This window comes from Mustela lutreola, chromosome 17 (assembly GCF_030435805.1).
Source record: "Mustela lutreola isolate mMusLut2 chromosome 17, mMusLut2.pri, whole genome shotgun sequence".
In the NCBI taxonomy this organism is placed as follows: Eukaryota; Metazoa; Chordata; class Mammalia; order Carnivora; family Mustelidae; genus Mustela; species Mustela lutreola.
In genome coordinates, this window is record NC_081306.1 from 14,891,866 (window position 1) to 14,913,547 (window position 21,682).

Genomic DNA, 21,682 nt, shown 5'->3' on the forward strand with positions numbered 1-21,682 from the left:
CTGTCACCCGGATGAGGAGCCCACCAGGCTGCGGAAGTGGCTGTGAGAAACCAGTCACTCCTAAGTGGGTGCCGAAGCAGGGTCACCTGGGCCCAGCCCGCTGTGAAAACCCCTTTGGCAATATGGAGAGCGTCACGCAGAAAATGTTCATGCCCCCGAACCAGAAATTCTACTTCTGGGAACTTTTCCGAAAGAATTAAGCCAAAAGAAAGAAACCCTGTGTTCGTGAAGCCTGCTCACGACAGTTTAGTTGAAAATAATGAATCCTGAGAGCACCAGAATGTCTAGCAGCAGGAAAATGCCTGAGTAAGTCACGGCAGAAGTCGCCAGATAAACTTTCTTACAGTAAGAAATGTGACTTGAATTAAAACTGCGTCCCAGCACGGAAAGCTTCTCGTTGTACAAGGGAGAGAGGAAAGGAAAGGCTGGAAGGAAGACCACGACACTCTTCCTGCCACCATGAGAAGACATGATTGAACAAAGACAGGGAGGAGACCCGAAAAGCGACGAGGCCTTGTTTGTTTAGGATGATGAAATCACGGGAAGTTCTTTCCTTCTACTTTCGAAACCCTGTGAGATGTTCTTTAATGTGAAACACACAGCCAAAGAATAAAGAAATAGATCCTATTTCCTCGCGGGCAAGAGCGATCAACACCAAAACTGTTGGTGGTTTTACATGGGAACAAGGAACAGAAGTCAGGGACAAATAAAGCTTCACGTGACTCTATTTCATAATGGCTTCCAAGATTACCACAGAAAGATGGCCGGTGGCTTACATTCAGATTTTGAGATTCACCAGAAATTTCTCTCCCTAACTCTTCTCTACCCTAGAACTTCAATAGATGGCTAAAAACTCTCTTTCTTTCCCTCCTGGGACACTAGACCACTCTACCCCTGTTTAACCAACATTTCCTAAACTCTTCGGGCCTGCCGGGCACCTTACAGCCCTCTTTCTTGTCTACTTTGGGCAGGAGCTAAGAGATCAGACACATGAGGACTTGAGGCTCAGGGAAGGTAAGCAACTTGCTCAAAGGCACAAAGCTAGAGCTGGCATTGAACCTTGGCTGGTCCCACCAGCCTGGGCTTTTTCTTAACTGCTTCTCTCAGCTGCCCCTGGGATAGGTCGAGCCACATCCCCATTTCTGTTTCCATGTTCTCATCAGATGCCAGCAGTTCCCATGACCTTCGTTTCAATGTGAACTCCCCTTAGCAGCTAGCATGGCTCAGGGGCACTCTTGCCATTTGGGTATTATTTTATATTATTTGTTCACAGTCTATTCTTGCATTCTGCACAGTGCCTGGCTCCTAGACAGCCACTCAACAAATACATCAAATGAAAGAAGGAAGAGAATAAATTGCAAAATGCAGGAGGGATGTCATGACTTTTGGTGTCAGTTGCCCCCCTGTGGCCTGCAAGGCCTGATCATCTTCCTCTCCTGTCCCCTCCACTCACTTGTCACCCTGCTCCTTGAACTTGCTACATTCTTCTGCGTCTCAGGGACTCGGCACTCACTGACCCCTCAGCCCTGTTCATTTCTGCACCCTCAGGCCCAGCATCTAGCATCTAGTAGGCATCCAGGGGCTCTCTGGTGATTGAATGGAGGATATTTTACAAGTTAGAAATGATGCATTAGTAAGGGGTGTTTGAACTTCTTTAATAAGCCCTTAAAGAAAATAAAAGGTGGGATTTCTGAAAAGTGTCAGCCTCCTGAAAGTTAAAAGTCTGCTTGGTGGGGAAAAAAAAAGAAAAAGAAGAAAACCTTTGAATCCAAAAAGATGAAATGGAATGTTCTTTGGATGAAAGCAAAGAACTTGAAACAAACCACATAAGCCCTCAATTGCTTGCTAAACCATACACTTCCTTCAGCTCAAATTCAAAGCACACTGCTGTGTTCTGTGTTTGAAAGGGACACAGGAGCTAAGCTTCTGGATGATTCTAGACAGCTGCCTTGGAACAGGAACCGGACTGAGGTGAGTGGCCGAAATCTTCCTTCAGAAGCAAAGGGAAGTTTCTCTCAGGTAGATGGCTTCACTTTGAGATGGTCAGGGCCGTTTTATAAATCCTGCCACCTTCTCTCTGGCTCTAAACCCAGGGACCCTGAGACTTGAGGGTTGATTGTATAAACTCGTAGGACAAACAAAGGCTGAACAAGAGACCCCAGGGAAGCCCAAGGGCTCTCGGCCTGTGTTTCAGGCAGAGAGGTGGGCGGCACAGCCCTGGGAACTTACAACCAAGTGAGATGTCAGGGCCAAAGGGATGAAGGGAACCCCTACCCTTGAGAACTACTATTAGCCTCTGTGCCCTGCCTTTCACTGAGTCTCCACACTGACTCTGGCAAGGCAGGTATGTGCTGCTTTGAGATGGGAAAAGGAGCCCCAGAGCCCAAGCGACCCTCCCTCTGCCATATGCCTTAGCCTTGAATTTCTCCCATCCTCTCCTGTGGATCAGGACCGTCCACCCCAAGCCAGCAGGGCCTGATGTCGGGATCAGCTAACAAGACCAAGGTCCTCCGTGGGCTCTAAGGCCCGGGAGCCTGGCCCCCTCCAGCCTCATCACTTCTCAAAAAGCCTCCCTCACTCTGGGCTCCAGCCATGTCCCCTCCCTAGGGGAGCCGGAATGAGCCACATCCGTCTGGGCCTTTGCCTCCCCGCTGCCCAACCGATCCTGCTGTTGCCTGTTCTGCCCCCCTCCCCAGGGAGGATGAGGGGCTTGACCTCATGTTCCTTTAGCAACAGCCTCAGCCACACAGACTGGCAACACCCTCCCTCCCTTGCCCTGCACGTGGACTCCTTGAGGACTGAGGCAGTGTATGTTATGTCCCTGGTGTCCAGCACCAAGTAGGGCTAATAGATACAATGAAGGGAGCAGTGGGAAGAAGCAGGTCAGAGCGGCTAAGAGTGTGGGCTCTGGAGGCCACGCTGCCTGCACGGAGTCCTGGCTCTGCTACTTATTAGGTGGGGGACCGTGAGCAAATCATTTGATCTCATCATGCCTCAGTTTCTTCCTCTGCAAGATAGGTTCCTATGATGCCAACTTCCTAGAACGGTGGCAGAATTCCATGAGGAGGGTCAGACAAAGAACTGGTATGAACGACACATGTGATATCAAACATGAGCTCATCTAAGTGTTGAGCAACTGGGGCCCCGGAGACCAAAAAAGAAGGCAGAGTGCAACCCAGAACAGCAGCTCTCACCACCCAGAGCCTTCCGGACCTCTGGTTCAGGGGACAAGGTGGGCCTCGGGGACAGGACCTCTGTGCTAGCCTCGCCAGGGAACATCTCTGAGGCCAACCAAAGGGTGAGCATACCCGCCTGTGAACAAGTTGCCAGCATAACCTGTGTTTGTCAGAACCGGTCCTAAGGTACTGTCTGATGCCATGATGCCCAGTGCAAACAGTGCCACCCACAAACACACTCGTGGGCCCGGCCATGGGGCCTGCAGGGCTGCCAGGGAGCCTGAGGAAGGAGGGTGTCACTGGCTCAGACGGGGTGGGTCCTGCCATGAGGTCTGTGGCTTTGGTCAGAGAGAAGACAATGTTCAGTGACTAACACACACAGGTCGGCTTTCCTCTGCAGTCCCCTCCCGCTCCGAGGCCTCCGAGGCAAAATCACCGCCCAGGTGGAGGAAGACCACGGAATCCTCCTGTTGGAGGCCAGTCCAGCAGGTCCCTCCTGCTTCTCAAAATCCCCAAATTAACACCTCAGCCGCTCTGGTCAGATGGGGATTAGCTGAGCAGCAGAGGGCAAGGAACTCATCTAATGCATCCATTCATGTCTCCAGGGAATGATTTTCTAGGAAGAGGTGATGGTGCTTTCTAAGAAAGAAACTGATCTTACACGAGAGATAAAATACCGTGAACAGCCCGCCAGCCAGCTTCAGAAAAACGGTGCTGATAAGGGACGCGCACTCCCACAGGGTTCTAAGAACTCGTCTGCTTTTCACACAGGGGAGCAAGCTGGCTAGAGTCACGGTCTCAAGTGCGTGTGCCTCACCCCCAGAGCCCTCAGATATCTTACCATGGTGCTGTGGCACCGTCTCTGGGGGTCCCGAGCCCCTCTGGGAGGGAGTTTCACACCAAGGCCTCCCCTGCCCTCGCCTGTTCCAGACTCAGAGGCGGGCCCCCAGAGCTGGGGGCTGGGGCTCTGCTCTGCACCAGCCAAGGCAGCCTCCCTGGCCCTCACACAGGGGAATCTCAATTCTGCTTTGGCCAAGGGCAGCTCACCTTGGGAAGTTCCTCCCAGTGGTGGGACGCTGGTGCAGGGTGGTATCGTCCGCCCCTGTCCCACAGTGGGTTGAAAGACAGGCTCTTGACCTGGTCAGATGGCGGCCCAGGAGAGGTGGGTCCCGCCTGCGCTTACTCACCCGCCGGGTCTTCTCCACGTCCCCACATGGCAGCCGCTTCACAAAGTCGATGCCAGTCAGTGGCGTGCCCGTGGGGGGCAGGAGGATGGAGGCGTCCATCATGAGATACTCCACGTTCATGGGCTTCATCTAGAAGAGAGACGTCAAAGGAAACCTCACCAAAGGGAGGAAGAGGACGGAGCAGGTTACCCAGGCCGCTCGCCTGCACCGCGCACGGCAAGTGAATAAAGCGAGCCCACGAGAAGGCTGGCGTGAGGTCTCAAGGCAGCCCGGAGTGTGAGACATAAGCCTTTGTTTCCCAAGACACGGATTTTTTCCTTCCCTTGAGTGGCAGCTCAGACACTCCCGAGAAGCTGCCTCTGTGCTGTGAAAAGCTGTGGTCTCCCACCGGCTCATTCCCCCACACCCGGCCAGGAGCGGGGCCCTGATCGCAACCCGCCTCCCTCTCTGTGCTGTCAAGGATGACGAAAGCAGACGTAGTGATGGCAGCCCCCAGTTATCGTGGACTACGGACTGCGGGCAGGCGGCGAACTGCAGGCTTTGTCTGCATGATCCTACTTAATTCGCCCAAGGACTCCGCAAGGGATGTTTCCCGATCTGCTCATGGGAAAACAGTGACTCAGCTGGTGGGCGGCAGAACTAAGACACAGACCCAGGCCTGCCCTGCTCCAGAACTGACTCCTGCCACATGACCACCATCCCCCTTCCCTGCCTTGTTGTCTTTACCTGGGATCATACGACAGAGCCACTTATTGAGCATCTACTAAGTGCCAGGTGCCAGCAGGTCTCACTTCCTGCTGGACAGCGCTGCTTGCTGATGCTGTTCCTTATTACAGAGGGGTCAGTGAGCTCAGAGGAAGGGTATCAGCCCACAGCCTCTGGGCCACATGGGAACAGAACTGTCTGCCTGCTTCCATACCACCTCCAGGAAGTCTTCTCTGATTACTATGATATTTGGTAACAACATCTCCCCTCCTGGAACTCTGGAACTCTGCTGCATCAATACAGAGAGTGAATATCCACGTGTTTTGGGACATGGACACTTCATTTCCCTGACATCATAAAGGAATGACATTTCCCAAGGTAAATTTCCTAAAGAACTAACTTTACTCCTTCAAGCATTCCATGCTTTTTTGTGTGTCCTTTTGAGTTTTGTTTTTTGTTTTGTTTTTCAGAAAGTGGGCTTCCATCGTTACCACACCCTACATACAGCTGACTGACTACCCAGGACAGTTGTGATGAGGGCCCCGCTGTCTGGGCTAGGGAGCCGAGGAGACACTTACTGCATGCTGCCTGCCTTTTTCTTGTGGCCTCTGTAAGCAGATCTCCTGCAAAGCCTGGGGTGCCCCACCCCAAATCCCTTTACCCCAGGGCTGGGTGGTGGAGCCCTGAGCTACATCGGGGGCCACCCTTGGCATCACCTTTCGGCAGTGCCTTCCAGCCTGCCCGCCGCTCCCGAGCAGCCCCCCCACAACCTGGAAGCCGCCTATGGCGGGAGGGAGAGGAAGCCGATATGAGTAGTGCATACACTCTCCGGGGGGCATCTCCTGGGCACCAGAGCCCAGGCGCGGGTGCGGGACCCATCTCACATCCCGGAAAAATGAACACTGAGAACGTAAGCAACCCACGGAGGTCAGGCAGTTAGTAAGTAGCAACAGCAGAGGGGCGCCTCGGTGGCTCAGTCAGTTAAGTGTCAGACTCGTGGTTTGGGCTCAGATCGTGATCTTACGGTTGTGGGATCCAGCCCTGGGTCAGAGTCGGCTTGAGACTCCCTCCCTCTCCCTTTGCCCCTCCCTCTCTGCCCTTCGCCCTGATTGCACACTGAGTGTACACTCTCTTGCTCTCAAATAAATCCATTTTTAAAAAAGGCAGATACTGAGCAGAGGTTTAGGAGCCCGAGCTTTTCCACATCGTCAAGTGACATACGAGCCTTATGTTTCCAACAGGAAACCGAACTATGGAGAACTGTGCTGCAGAACAGGACGTCCCAGGGACAAGCACCACAGCAGTTAACCCCCGAATCCACTCCCCTCTAGCGACTGGTCCAAAGAGTAGAAGACGGACACACTCTCCCAGGGGCTGGGGGAATAAGGGGGATCAGTGGCCATCTCCAGGTGAGAGGCACGCCTGAGCGGCCCGTACACCACCAGAGCAGGCCTTGGGCACTACTGTGGTATTTCTGGAGATGATCTATGCCAACTGACGTCTTCCCTGGAACAGGCTCTGCAGAGGCCTTGGAAGTGCCGAGAGCGAGGACGTGGTTAGGGCCCAGCAGTCCACACCCGGTGAGATGAGCTTGGGAGCCCGGAGCCACTTAGAGCAAGCGCTTTTGTCTTCATGACACTTAGGTTTACTACAAACTTCTTGAATCACTCCCCTCTTTGATGAGCAATGTCCACGAAAAGGACATTTATCCTCTATTTACTGAGTGCCAACTAAGGGTCAGATGACAGGGATGCATGGAAATGAACAAAATGGAGAAAGCTGTCATCTTTGGAACTGATTCTTTCCCATGACTGTGCCTGATGGATGGAGGAGATAGGGCTGATGCTGAGCCGGTGCTGTGGACTCAAGGACAAGCAACACGCTAAAACATTCTGGAGGCACGGCAAAGGGCACTGGAGGTGAACTGCTGGGCTTTGGAATCCTGACTCTGCACCTCACTGGCTGGGCAGATGTGGGGCCTCACTCAACCTCTCTGATTCTTGCCTCCTGATTGGGGCGACAGGAGCAGTAAAAGAATGAACACATCCAATGTGCTCTACACTCCTGATTCGTATCAAAGGGAATCTTCCCAACCCATCTCTGGCACAGCCCACAGAGGGGGAGTGGGGGACCATGTGAAATTTCACCAGTGGTGGGGATCAAAAGGCACCGCTTCTGATTCACCTCCCCACCAATCTCGGCCGGAAAGGCCCCAGTTAGACGGTGTTCTCCCAGTTCCGCAGGACGAGTGCGTGGGCCCCCATGTGCGTCCCAGCCCCTCACTTACTGTCATGCTCCTGTACTCATCTTCAAACATGTCCAAGAAAATTTCTTCTCCCTAAAAAGAGAGGAAGGGAGAGAGATGATGCATATTTCTTTCCGTACACACCAAAGTATTACAAACCCCAGCTCACGGCTGTTGGGGCCATCTGCTTCTCAATAGTGATTCTCGTGAATCGCCAGGAAGGACGACACACACACGAACACCAACACACACGCTCAAACGAAAGCCCAAATATCATATGGCACTGCTCAACATTTCTCTCTTTTCTTTTTCAAGCATGTAGAGTTAGAGTCCTTCTGTCAAGGCAGTGAATTAGAACAACAAAAAGAACACCATACGTAATGAAACTACAAAAGTGGGTGAAGTTACGAGTGTTTCTCCATCATCTGCGTGTTGAGAACAGGTGGAGAAATGAGAAGCCTGATTCAGGGGCCACGTTAAATCCGTGGGGCTCCCACCTCAGAAAGGCGGCGTGTAACGAAGCATACTTAATGCTGCAAGTACACAGCTCACCCTGGTCGTTTCTGAGGCACACCCGTGAGGCCCCACGGCTCTGCAGGGCTGCGGTGGGTAAGACTCTGGCTCGGAGACTCACAAACCAGGGGCCCAGTTGCAGCTCTCCCTCTCAAAACCCCCCTCTGGTTCGCTGCAAGACTGGAATGACAGCCCACATCTATGCGGGTCACTGTGAGGATGTGAGGGTTTGCCCGAGTGAAGTGCTGGCTGCAGAGCCTGCCCCTGGGTCGGGGCTGGTAAATGCTAGCACTCGTGGTCACTATGGTCACCCCTGGATGGAGCACAGCCCAGGAGGGGGAGGGAGAGATGCAGTTGAAGGCACCATAGCTATTCAAACTGTCCTCTCTCCTGAGTCCTGAATCTAATTCTCTCTCTATAATTGTCAGAACTACAGATAAACTTGAATATTCTTTTTTTTTTTTTTAAGATTTTATTTATTTGACAGAGAGAGATCACAAGTAGGCAGAGAGGCAAGCAGAGAGAGAGAGAGAGAGAGAGAGAGAGAAATAGAGAGAGGAGGAAGCAGGCTCCCTGCCTAGCAGAGAGCCTGATGCGGGACTCGATCCCAGGACCCTCCGATCATAACCTGAACTGAAGGCAGAGGCTTAACCCATTGAGCCACCCAGGCAGCCCAAACTTGAATATTCTTGCATGGCAATAAGAACCATGTAAGAACCACAGAGATCGCAACGCTGAGAAGATGCAAAAGCTTCTGAGATATTCTACTTTGGGTATAACCCTTATAGGACAAAAGAACAACCTGGGTAGGGGGAAGAGAGCTACAATTCAAATACAGCTCTCCTTAGGCTAAAGATAAATCCTCTGGGAAAATGCCTACCTATGTATCTCTGTCTTTCTGGGGGTAGAGCGAACAAACTAAGAGTAGTTATCCTGGAAAGAGACTGAAAGATGACTAATGCAGCCATGAGGCTCTCCCGCTGTCTTCTGGGCTTTGCTGAGGTCTTGTATTCTCGCTCAGAGGCTAGGCCCCTCAGGTTGCTAACGGGAGCCTAGGATCTCTTCCCCCATGTGTGGGGTCCCACAGTGGTCCCCCCTCATCTGGGCGTGGCCACCACGCGGCAGGTGCATGGGGTCATCTGTGGCTGCCGAGGTGGATTTCCAGGTGATAAGACCTCGTTTTCTCCCCACGAACACTGACAATAATAGCAGCTTAAAAAGCTTCCTGCAAAGAAGACGGGTCTGGTGCTTCTGTGCCTAAGATTCACGGCAGTTTGTAGAGATAATGAAAGGGGCTGAATGATAACAAGATGGCAGCGCCAACACGTGTCCTCCTCCAGGGAGGTTCTCAGCGTCAGCAAAATGACGAGGGGAAACTCCGGCTAACTGGACCTGGAGAGACCAGACACAGAGGTCAAAATCTCAGGGAGCCATGGGGCCCATGGGAATGTGGATTAACCCATCTCCTGCTGACAGATGATGCACTTCCCTAAGAGTATATCACGCTTCGGATATAGAGCAAAACAAAACCTTCACAGCCAGAGGTTTCAAAACTAACCATCTGGAATCTGAAGAGGACATCGACAAATTCCTCGGTGACTCGGAGTCATGGTGGTCCTTTACACAATCTCACTAAACTCAATGACGAAGATTTAGAAGCCTGTATGAGGCGTCCTGGCATAAATGTCTGTAAACGACACACATGCGTAGAATTCACGAATGTGTGAGTAACTCAAAAGTTATTTTATACGAAAAACACGGACACCTCACGAATGTATTGATTTACATAAGTAATCTACCCCCGTGCATGCATGCAATTTGCAACTTATGTATAGCCTCATCAATAACCGATTTCACGTATCATTGGATAAGCAAACTATCACAGACTAAGGGTGAGTGCTCAGAAGGGGTTCTGCAAAGACAAGCACAGGCCGAAGAGTGCCAGGCCTGCTGCTTGGGGGTTGGACCCGGCGTGTGCTCACTCAGTGTGCACGGGTACAAGAAGGCACCACGAACTTGTGATCGGTATGTGCGCACGCCTAGATACGACAGTTCTGTGTCTGTGACACACACCAAGCTAGCCTCCCCTGCGCCTTGGCCACTTACCTTATAAAAATGCCGAACTAGGTGAACACTTTCTTCTCGGGCACCCTGTTGAGAGAGGGAAGGTGTGAGGCAGGCCACTGAGTTGGGGAAGTCACCAATTCCAGAATCTGAGTGCATGCCAAGCAGATGAGAGGGGGGCTCATAGCCTTCAATCTATAAAGTGGTTTGTAACACAGACGGAGGAAGGGAGGGAAGGAGGAGGGGCTCAAAATAAAAATGGGCAAAGGAGAGGAGACCCCGGGGGGGTGACGTGGAAAGTTATTAACATCCAGTTAGGTGGGGGAAGTGGGTTATAAACTAGGGCTATGGTGACTCTTACAATGTGTCAGTGTGTGCGTATCTGGAAAGACACACACCAAAGTGTCCACGATAGCTGTTCCTTTCTACCTTTGTACTCTCTAAATAAATACAAGATATAAATATATAAATACAATATATAAATCCCTCTCAAATAAACCTGAAAAGAGGGAAGACAATAAAAACTAAAAATGAGTGTAGATATTAGCACAGTAAACCATCAATACGTAAAAAGCATGCATGTGTTCGATATGTGTAAGATTTTTTTTAATGCACAAAGAAAAATAATAAAATTCTGCTTAACAAATACAGGGCCACTAATTGTCACAGAAATTACAGAAATTCCATAGTGAAGAGGGCTCCTCAAGCCAGTCTCTGAGGAAGGGTTGCTCCACTGGAATGACTGGGTTGCTGCAGACCCCAGGACCGAGGCTCCCATCTAGATCTAGCATCTTCCTTCCCTCGGCCATGCGCGGAACCTGGGCAACAGGACGGGGCCCTCACCTCTAGGCAGGCCAGGTGCACGTCCTTTATGATGCAGCCCATGCTGGTCACCACTTGCTGCTTTAGGAGCAGGCAGCTCAGCTCCAGCGTCGCCAAGCGGATCTTCCCATCTACAGGGGGAAGGCAGAGTCAGCCTCGCACAGCCTGATGGGAAGCCGTGAAACAGTGTCTTGCTTTGCCTACTTTGAGCTTAACAAGTCAGCTGACGGCCCCTCAACATCCAGCGGGGCCACAGAGGGAACTCACACGCCAACCCCTTCCCAATTACAATAGAATGTTCCATCCATACCTCCCACCCCGAATATTTCCCTGCACTCCCTTTATCAGGGGAGGGGAGGCAGGAAGAGGAGGATTACTAATTATTCCTGAAGGCTGGGAAAGTGGCCATCTGCAGTGGCATTCCTTGGCCGGGTTCCCTCCCCTTTTTAGGAACAAACACCTCTCTTTCCTTTGGAGACTCACCGACCCCACTTTGGGTGGAGCCGGTCCCTTTGCTCTGCCCCAGGGAGGGGCCCATCACCCAGGCTGGTCAGCGTGCTCTATTTCCTCCGGTCACAGTGACTGGGGAGGAGACAGACAAAGGGGCCAGTCAGAACCAAGAAGGCTCAATTCCACAAGGCTCCAGGACCCCTGAGCAAAACCAACTCTCCTTCTGCTGGGCTGAGGGCAGGATAGGAACAGTGCCGGGGCCACGAGCGGGCCTCAGGACCACCAGCCCGATAGTCCGCATGAGCCACCTCTGCAGTGCCGGGGCCACGAGCGGGCCTCAGGACCACCAGCCCGATAGTCCGCATGAGCCGCCTCTGCAGTGCCGGGGCCACAAGTGGGCCTCAGGACCACCAGCCCGATAGTCCGCATGAGCCGCCTCTGCAGTGCCGGGGCCACGAGCGGGCCTGCTGTGCTACTGTGAGCCGGGCACGGTGCTGGGCACGTCGAAGACCCTCCCTCCAGGAGTCTCTGGGAAAACCCACTACAATGGGTGCTCTAAAGGCTAAAGTTTGGGCAGGGGAAGTGATGCGTCCAAAGTCTCACCCTGGGGGGTGAATGGCATTCAGGGGCTCTGAATGCCAAGACCCACATTAGGCATTGCTCCTAGAAGCATCTGGGGCTGCCTGACAGGTGGGCAACTTGCTCTTAGGCAAACTCCTCCCTGGGTCTTTGAACGCACTGCTGGGGAGATGTCTCAATGTGGAAGAGGAAGACGTCTCCAGGCCACAGTCCTAAGGTCCTGGAAACCCCAGCAATTGGGATGGGAAACTAGGAAACACTCAAGGCAGATGTACCACCGCACGCCTCCCTCCCCACCCTTCCCTGCTTCGTGTGTCAGGTGGGGAGCAGGAGAAAGGGGATCACTTGCAGGGAAAGGCTGCTTGGTCTCAGCCACGGAGCTAAGCCCCCTCAGCCCAGCATGAACACTGCTTCTGTGCTGCGCCCACCCGCCTCCCACCTGGAGCTCTCTGGGGCACAACCTCACTCCTGCTTGCCCCTCTGCAGAACCCCAGTGGCCCAGCCACGAGCCCCCTGCTGCTGCCTCCAGCGAAGGGGAGTGTAATCTTCCAAGACCTTTGCAAGCTCCTGCTAGGTGTGGACATGCCCAACTGGCCCCATCAAGGGGCTGGCTGTCCCTCCCCACCCTGGAGGCTCCTCTCTAACATTCAGGCCAGGTACTGCCTTTCCTCACACTGGGCCACATGTCTTCAAATAGCCCTCAGCCACCATCCTCAGGGATGAGCTCTGCTCCCTGCGCTAGACCTCTCAGTAGAAAACTGACCCCACCAGGTGCCCACACCTGTCTCTCTTGCTGCCCCTTCTTCCTCCATGTGGGACCTGGCTTAGTCTCCTGTGCTGGCTCCCCCTTCCATGCCACCTGAGGACACTTGCAGTGGCCCAGGGCTTGGTCCCAGAAGTCCTCTATTCTCTGCTGTGGCTTCCAGAACCACCCATATGTCTGTGTGTTCCACAATGTGAGCTCTGGCATCTATCTCCACATGGAGTCCCAGACCCCTGGGACTTCACACACCCCCAGCTGCAACTCCTGGAAGGCAGGAGCCATAACTGTCCTGTACCTCCTGTACCCTGGTCATTTGCCCACAGCGGCTGGCAGGCAGGAGGCACTCGATAAACATTGTCCATGGACCCTGTTCCCCAAGCCTCTGTACTCTCTCCCCAAAGACTGGGCTTCTGGCTGCCTGGCGGAGCCCACTCCTTGTGACTTCTGAAGTCCTGGCCTCAACCAAAACCCCCACCCCTGCCCTTCTCCTGAGACTGACCTGGGCCCAACCCCACACCGTTCCTACTGTGCAACTCAGTGGTTCTCTCTCAACGAGGCCATGTCTCCGTCAGGCCCCTTTCTGTACCCTCGCTCACACCATGGTGGCCTCTCTCGCTGCCTCTACAGAGAACTGGCGTTGCCGTCAGGGTCTTTCAAGCTCAGCATAGCTGTCATTTGGGTCAGGTGATCCTCTGTCACTGGAGGCCATCCTGTGAGCTAAGGATGTTCAGCGGCATCCCTGGCCCCGAGATGCCGGGAGCACACCTCCTCAAGCTGTGACAACCAAAAATGTCTCCAGATGTTGCCAATTGTCCCCCTAGGGTGGGGGGGGGGCAAAGTTGTCCCCAGTGAAGAAACGCCATACAGGCTCTTCCATCTGTTTCTAGCCCTTGTCCCGGCTGCAGATCCTCAGCCCAAACCTCAGACCTGGGCTGACAAGTGTTCGACGCTGTGCATGTCTTGCACTATCAAGAGCCCCTGATTCAAACCTTCCAGCCTTCCCTCACACATGCTCTCAGCCTAGTTCATGCTCAGATGTGGCCTCAGCCACCGTGAGAGAAAGGCTGGGGACACGGGCGCCGCTGGTCCAAGAAGGGCTAGGTGTGGAAGGAGACGAAGGACAGGGTCCTGCACACACTCACGGCGAGGGAAAGAGGAGGAGTCCCTGAGGTCAAGATGTGGCGGGACAGGATGGTATGGGTGGCCCAGGGTAGGCACGGCCCAGGGAGTGGCTGAGACCAGCCTGTATTCCCAGAAAGGCCGGGTCTGGAACCTACGACTCCTGGTGCATGGACGGGGGCCTGGTCCCTCTCCCACCACTGCCCCCGTGAGCAGTCCCGCCCTAGGCACCTGGCTGGGCCGCGTTGTTCATGATCCTGATGAGTCTCTCGGCCAGGAGATGGTTGTAGGTGGTCTTCTCGGCTGCACCGGGCACCGGGAGCTGGATTTGCTCGAGTTTTTCAGGATCCATGCCTGGAATGCAGAAAGGGGCAGGCTGTCAGTGGAGTCCCCTCATCAAGGACACTGCTCATCCCGAAAGCCAAGGTCTGGCTCCAGGATCTCCGCCATGACCGGTGCTGCCCGAACCTGCTTACGGCAGACTTCTCCGCGAGTGGAACTTAAACCCACATACTAAAACATGCATTTTCTGTCACTATTTGTAAATGGGGACTTGGCACTGCTGCAACACTGGCAGTCACTGTACAAAAGAAAAAGATGTTTTAGCCAAAGACTTGACTGACTGGCTACTACTTGTCATCGTCCAAGACCATCTTTGTGACTATGGGGAGACTGGTGTGTACTTCAGAGGTGGGAAAGACGTGCCGGCCCCAAATGGTGACAAGGGGGGCTCGGAACAGGGACACTAAAGGAGGAACTTTGGCACGGTGGCTGCCCGGCCGTCCCATGCCAGCTCCGTGTGCCACCAGGGGCCACCCCCAGATCAGATGCACTCCACAGTGGGGGAAACGCAGACCGAGAGGAACAGACCAGACGGAAAGGAAGTTACAGTCATGCCCAACAGCTGCACCTCAAGATCTTGGCAGCCAACTCAAGGAGCTGGGCCGGCCACTCGAGGAACGCAGAGGCAGGGGCAGGTGCTGCACTGGGCAAGGGGCAGTGCTGGCAAAAAGCCATCAGGCCACATCCTGCAACAGAAAGGAGCAAATACAAAGACGCCGATAGTGCGGGTCTCTCTTAAAGAGGCGAAGGAATCATTTTTCTGCCAGTAAAGGCGAAGAGCCTTTCAAAGACAAAAGCCGAGACAGGGGCGGGCGGCTGGGCAGAAGAGAACGGGCGTGCACACAGGTCTGACTGTGAACTCAGGGTCGGCTCCCTTAAAGCAGAACCTGGGGGCCAGGGTGGCAGGAGGGCCTGTGCGGGCTACCTCGGCAGGCCAGGTGCGGGGTGAGGGTTCCCCCAAACCCTTATCTCTCTCTTCTAAAGTGGCTCTGGAAAAAATACGCTCCCAGAAACAAACATTTCACTGGATCCAAGGTTGGAGAGCTGAATGGATTGTTTGTGCTGAAAGCACGTCTTTTCCTGTTATTCTACAAAAGGGGGGAAGGTGGCACTTCTCGGAACTCTTGAAATACGGCCCCTTGAGTACTAGATGACGCTTCATTTAGAACCTTGACAAAACAGTGGAGGAGAGCATTGAAGGGCTGACTGTCTGGATCCTAAGTGACTCCTACGCACACACATTGACGTCATAAACCATAACAATATATCTTGCTTTATTGAATTCCTTCCAGCTCCGAACCAAAGGCTGAGCCATGCCAAGGAGATGACACGGGTGAGGGACGGCCTGAGGGCTTGGGCTGAGCTTGAGCACGCGCCTCTCCAGCGTGGCTTCATCGAAAAATCCGATTGCAGCGAAAATTTAATTTGTGGATTCTATATCCCATTTTGATGCTCCCATGTCCTGCTCTGAAGCATCCTGGTTTATTAAATGGCAAGAAGAACACCAAGTGAATCTTTTCGGCGGCTGCGTCTTTTCCCAGAGATGTCAACACCAGCCTCACATCTCTCTGTCCTCCTGTTTCTGGCCCTTTGGGAGCTGTCAGTTGGAGGTTCTGTGGAAAGACTGTTCCTCGGCGGGACCATCTCTCATCCCCCCTCAATGAGGCCAGTGGGAGGGGCCCAGCTGCTGGCTCCCTCAGGAACGCGGCAGTGGTCAGCACGACCGGGACACACTGAGACTTGAACCACGTCTTCAATTTCCACATTTTGTCCCTTTCCTAGGACTGCCCCGACTCCCGGAGACTTTGTCAAAAATGAGGAAATCTGTGGCAAAATCTCTCAACAGGAAGAAAAACACTCCAAGGTTATCTTGACCTTCAACTAGGGGCTCCACTCTCTGTGAACAGGGGGACCCCGAGGGACAGAAACACTTCCTTGAAGAACTTCACAGAACTGGCTTCCAGTGCAACCTCCTCCTCTAGTCAGAAATCAGGGCCCAGAGATGCTAAGTCACATCTGCAAGGTCACAGAGCAAGTTGGAAGCACAATTAGAAGGATTCCAAAGGTGGACAGGATCCAGCTAACTTCCAGGCGCTCTGCTGTTTGGGGGCTGACTCAGGGATGAGCTGCTCGGGTAGGAGTCTAAGGATGGGTGAGAATTTGCCTCGGGCTGCCCAAGGAACTTCTGCAAGGAGTGTGGTAGGGTTTAGGGAGGGTGAGGGATGGGGCGCTCTGGAAGGAAGTGATGAGGCAGACATTGGGGGAAAGGGACGGGCAAGGCTTACCTGCCAAGATCCTGGGAGGGCATGACAAGGATAGGCATATCTGGCTGTGCTTATGCCTACTCTGGAATGGTCTGCATTGCCCCCCAACCCCTCAAGGTGCTCTATCTCCCCAAAACCAACTTGGTATTGCAACGCATTCTACGTGAAGTGGATTTGACCACCGGCCACTAGGGAGACAGAGAACAGGGTCAACTCCATGCAACACATGGAAAAACTTTGTTTAAAAAACAAAAACAAAAACCCTTTGAGCATCTCTGTTCTTTCCCCAAAGTTCCTCCTGGGCCAGATGCCTCAGTGCCTCCCCCCAACTCTCTCCCACTGCAGCCTCGAAAACCCCCTCTGTTACTCTGAATGATCCTATTCCAGCCCTCGGCTTTCAAGGCCTGTGCAGCCATTCAAAAGCTCGAGGCGTTCTTCTGGGTCCAAACAAGTTAGTGGCCTTGTTAATGAACAAGGTCAATGTCACGATATGACAAGAATATGCATGTGACCAGGGAAACAGCCCACGTGCGCACACACACACACACACACACACACACACAGGTTTTTAGGCACTGAAAGGCAGAATTTTGTTGCAAGCCTGATTGAGTTTCTTTGCTAGCCATTTCCCTCTGACTGAAATAAACACTGTGGATAACATATTGTCTTATTTGCTTCAACCCTTAAGTGCTGAGCAACAGACAAATTCCAAAGAAACCCAGATGTACTTCACATGGCCTGGGAAGATGCCATGTAGGACTCTCCGACTTCCAGCAGACCACATGCTTCCTCAATGCCTTCCCGCTGGGGTCAGATCCTGCTCTGTCCAAGTGACTCAGAAAGGGTCTCCCTCTGCATCGCTTCCACCCAGTGATCACAGGGTTCAGGGGGAGGCGGGAGTGGAACTCCCAATGAATTCAAAGAATCCAAAATAGAAGGGAAGGGTGTGGCTCCCTGATGTCAGGAACCAGTTCCTAAGTTTCCCTTCTAAGTTTCGACTTCTGGATTCAGCCTCCTTAGCAGGAGCCCCCACCCAAGAGAGTAGTAGAAAAGACCCAGACCAAAGCTACATAAAAAGACATAGACAGCCACACCAGCTAAAGAGGCCACAATGGCACCAGGTGAATGATGGGCAAAAAAAAAATGTGTTTTGTTCTGACCTCACGAGGTCTCCTTGGCTGTAGTCACACAAGCATGGCCAGCTCTGGAAAACTATAGACCAACTATTTCGAAAGCTAACCAGATGTTGGGCTGATTTCCAATGTACTTCTAGTTCTGATTATGTGTCAGTTGAAATCCAAAATGGTGGTTTGCCAGCTCTCTGCATGGCAAAAGCCTCCTTTTATCCTATTACCTTTCAACCCTTCCCATACCTCTCATCTGTGTTCCAGTAACTTCTCAGCAAAACAAAACAAAACCCAAAAGGCCCGAGATTCCTCTTGGGTAAACAATGATAAATGGATGGGGCAAGAGGATGATGGGTGGAGTGGGGGAACTTTTAAGAATACGAAAGCTGCGGAACTCACCCCCCTCCCTTGAGCCAGGCCTCTGCAGACTTGACAAAGGAGAGAAGGCTGCATATGCTATTACAGATATGAACCAGAATTCATTATGTGGCCCAATTGAATCACAACGAGTGCCTTCCTCCAACTGGTCAACCCTTTCCACAGTGGGATATTCATTTCGGTGCAGCATCTCATCTATTATGATTTACTGGAAGGCCTGAGCTAACATTTGGTTTTTATTAACATGGCTTTTATGTTAAAATTGTCTTATGATGAAAAATCTATCGGAAAGAGACCATTTCATTAGGGGCCCTGCTTGCAGGGTACGGATCTGGGGAAGAGAGGCTGAAGGTTAAGGGCAGCTAACTGCCTGCTGCCTGACCAAAACACCAACTGACCAACCACCATGAATAAGCAAAGACGCCCACCAAGTACAGACCTGTGCCCACAGGCGACAACTGGAGCCCAAATCAGATAGCGACTCTATGCCAGGCACTGTCCTTTGGGGGCCCCCCGGGCACTGGGGCCCCCAGAAGGCAAACCTGAAGTCTCCAGCTTCCTCTCCAAACCTGCTCCATGGCCCATGCTTGCTGGTTCTGGAAATGGCACCACCAGCCACACCCAAACTCCTCCCTCGGTGCCTTTTCGCATCCGAACCAAGCAGGGCTCCCCTCCCCCAGCCTACTCCTCTCCTTGTCTCCCCATCTCCGAACATGGCCCCTCACAGTTGCCCAGGGGTCCCCTTTCACTCTATTGCCACATCCAACCCATCAGCTCGTCTGGACTCCAGGGCCAAAACAAATCATGAACGCTTCCAGCTTCCGCTGGCTCTACGGCCAACATGCTGATTCAACCCACATTATCCCTTGCCTGGACTCCTGCAACGGCTTCCTCCTGGGCCTCTCACGTTCCCATTTGCAACTCTCTCCCTCACCCCCTTCGTGAACGTCCATCCAGCAGCCTGACTGCTTCTTCAAAAATACCCCTGTGACCACATCACTCTTCTACTTAAAAATACTTCAGTCTCCGGGTTTTGGGGCACCAGGTTTCCGGGGTGCCAGGATGGCTCAACTGGTTAAGCACCCAGCTTTTGATTACAGCTCAGGTCATGATCTCAGGGTCCTAGGATCAAGCCCCGTGTCTGGCTCCATGCTGAGCGGGAAGTCTGCTTGAGATTTTCTCTCTCCCTCTGCCCTTTCCCACTGCTCTCTCTCAAACAAATAAATAAATCTTAAAACAAACAAACAAGCCCTTTAGGGTTTCTCACTGCACTTGGAATAAAATCTAAATTCCTTTCCATGGCCTTCAAGGCCCCTTGAGATCTGGGCAGATCACCTGGTCAGTGCCTCACTTTGCTTGGCCTGCTGTCTGCTCCTCAAACCAGTGAGTCCCCTCCCACCTCATGGCTTTCGCACATGCTGTTCCCTTCGCCTGGAGCACTCATGCCCCAGATCTTGGCAAAGGGGACTCCTTCTCACCCTTCAGACCCCTGCTCTGATGGCATTCTTCAAGGCAGCGTCCCCAGCTGCCAGCTAGTCACCCCCACACCCCACCAGCCCATGACCCGGTTTTGTCTCGTTTCCTTGTACACTTGATGGAGGCTTGTTCCAGCAGCCACGGCAGTGCCTCGCATGCGGTAAGTGTACAGCACATACCTTTCGGATGACAAGAAAGCCCTTTGGTTTCGCCACCTCAACACTGCCCATACCTGCCCCTATCTTTCCATCTTGCCTGTCTTCTGGCAGAACCAAGGCGTACCCTGTCCAAGGGACACAGACGGGTCCAGTAGGCTCCCGGCTGCACCGACCTTCAGCATCCCTGACGCAGCCCGTGAGATGCAGTTCACCGTCACCGCCCACCCGTTCTCTGCCCACGGGCGCCAACCTGCCCACCTCTCAGAGCACAGCCTGCCCACCATCACACACCGCCCACCCGCCCAACGAGCGGACCGCGATCCCAACCTCAGTGGGCTGGAGTTCACGGCCCCTGGGCTGAGCGCGCTGCCTGGCACGCAGCAGGACCCACATGGATAACTGAGAAACTTCAAGCACAAATTCTTCATGATTGACGCAGTCTTCTGGAACCAAAGGCGATTTCAGACAAAGCAGTCACTTTCAAAAGAAGGTAAACACGGAAGCCACGCAGATTGCACAATGCTTTCCTGCCTGAACAACCTTCAGAGCTCCCGCTGTGTCAGAATACGATCAAAGCTCCTGACCGCCACGCGTCCCCGCCGTGTGCCCCCGCTCGCCTGCCATGCTGCCTTCACCTTCCACCCCTCTCACCGTGCTCCCTCCACAGCAGCCACTCTCACCTCCCTGAAAATGTGAGTCTGGTTCACCACTGGGTTCTCAACATTAACCACAGTGCCTGGCATCAAATAAGTGAGGCTTCTAGAAATCTCTGCTAGAAGGTTGAGTGAGTAAATAAATGAGCAGCACTAGCGTGAAATGGAAGAAGGAATTAAATTCCCTCAATTAGACACTTCCACTCTTTCAAGAAGAAACAGCCTTAGATGTTGAGGAGGAAGAGAAGGAAGAGGAGGGGGAGGGGGCCAACCGCAAGAAAGAAAGGGAGGCTCGCCCCGCAGGACCTCAGGAGGCTGGTCCCTCTGGGACACAGCCCTGGATGAAGGAGCTGCGGTGTGCAAGGACTTCCCTCCTGGGTACCCAGGAAAACCAGCCACCAGAACGACAAAGAATTCACTCACGTGCCCTTTGGCCCTCTCGAGCCTGGCACTGTTTCCTGCAAAGCAGGACCTTCCCAGCTGAGGCCCCAAGCACAGGCCAACATAAAGGGTGGCCAGAGGAACTGCCACACGCCTGAGAGGTGACCAGTCCACACACTGGCTGAGCGCTGGCCGGGGCCCAGGAGCTGAGCTGGGTACTGCAGGGGTCCATCGGGAGACACATGGTCTCTGCCTCTAGACACTGGGCAATCCAGGACAGGAGAGAAAAAATGGAGAGAAAAAGAGCTATAAAAAGTGTCACAGGAATCCCATGGAAATTAAAAAAAAATTTTTTTTTTTAAGATTTTATTTATTTACTTGACACAGAGAGAGAGATCACAAGTAGGCAGAAAAGCAGGAAGAGAGAGAGGGAAGCAGGCTCCCCGCGGAGCAGAGAGCCCGATGCAGGGCTCAATCCCAGGACCCAGGGATCATGACCTGAGCCGAAGGCAGAGGCTTTAACCCACTGAGCCACCCAGGTGCCTCCAAATGTCTGCTTTTCAAAAGATATTCTCAACAAATGCAAAGACAAACCACAGACTGGGAGGAAATCTTTGCAATACTCAAATGATAAAGGATTTGTATCCAGAACATATAAAAAAAAAACTTGCAAAACTCAACAATAAGAAAATGAACCATCCATGAAAACTGGGCAAAGGATTTACAGTAATACTCCCCCCTCAAAGAGAACATGCAGAATGGCCAATGAGGCATACAGAAAGCAAGTCAGTGTCATTAGTCATTAGGAAAATGCAAATTAAAATCACAGTAGGACACTACTACATGTCTGTTAGAATGGCTAACATTGAGAAGATGGCCAGACAAGCACTGGCAGAGACGTGAAGACACCAGAACATTCACAGACTGCTGATGGGATATAAATTATACAACTACTTCAGAAAAAAAAATTGGCAGTTCCCTCCCTTCCTTCTTCTTCTTTTTTTTTTCTTAAATAAAGGAGGCTCCACACCCAATGCAGAACTCAAACTCCCAACACAGAGATCAAGACCTGAGATCAAGAGTCAGAGGCTCTAGTGACCAAACCACCCGCGAATCCCTTGGAGTTTTTCTTGAAAACAAACAAATTGACAGTTATCAGATGATTCAGCCATCCTATTCCTTGGTATTTACCCAATAAAAAAGGAAATATATGTCCATAAAAGACTTGTACATAAGTGTTCCAAGTAGTCTATGCTTAAGAACTGGAAATAAGCCAAATG

The 21,682-nt window shown here is 52.6% G+C and overlaps 1 protein-coding gene across 9 annotated transcripts in view; it reads right to left on the minus strand.

Moving 5' to 3' along the window:
- CLEC16A (C-type lectin domain containing 16A) overlaps window positions 1-21,682 on the minus strand; it is a 203,171-nt gene that overhangs the window by 100,402 nt on the left and 81,087 nt on the right. For all 9 annotated transcript variants that reach the window (XR_009349328.1, XR_009349329.1, XM_059155105.1 and 6 more), the window contains 5 exons: window positions 13,855-13,977; window positions 10,734-10,843; window positions 9,933-9,977; window positions 7,356-7,406; window positions 4,364-4,492 (listed from right to left, as the gene is read on the minus strand). Coding sequence is in view for 7 of the 9 variants with exons in the window: in XM_059155105.1 (XP_059011088.1) it covers window positions 4,364-4,492; window positions 7,356-7,406; window positions 9,933-9,977; window positions 10,734-10,843; window positions 13,855-13,977 (458 nt within the window). In the remaining 2 variants the exon portion in view is untranslated. The remainder of the gene's footprint in view (window positions 1-4,363; window positions 4,493-7,355; window positions 7,407-9,932; window positions 9,978-10,733; window positions 10,844-13,854; window positions 13,978-21,682) is intronic.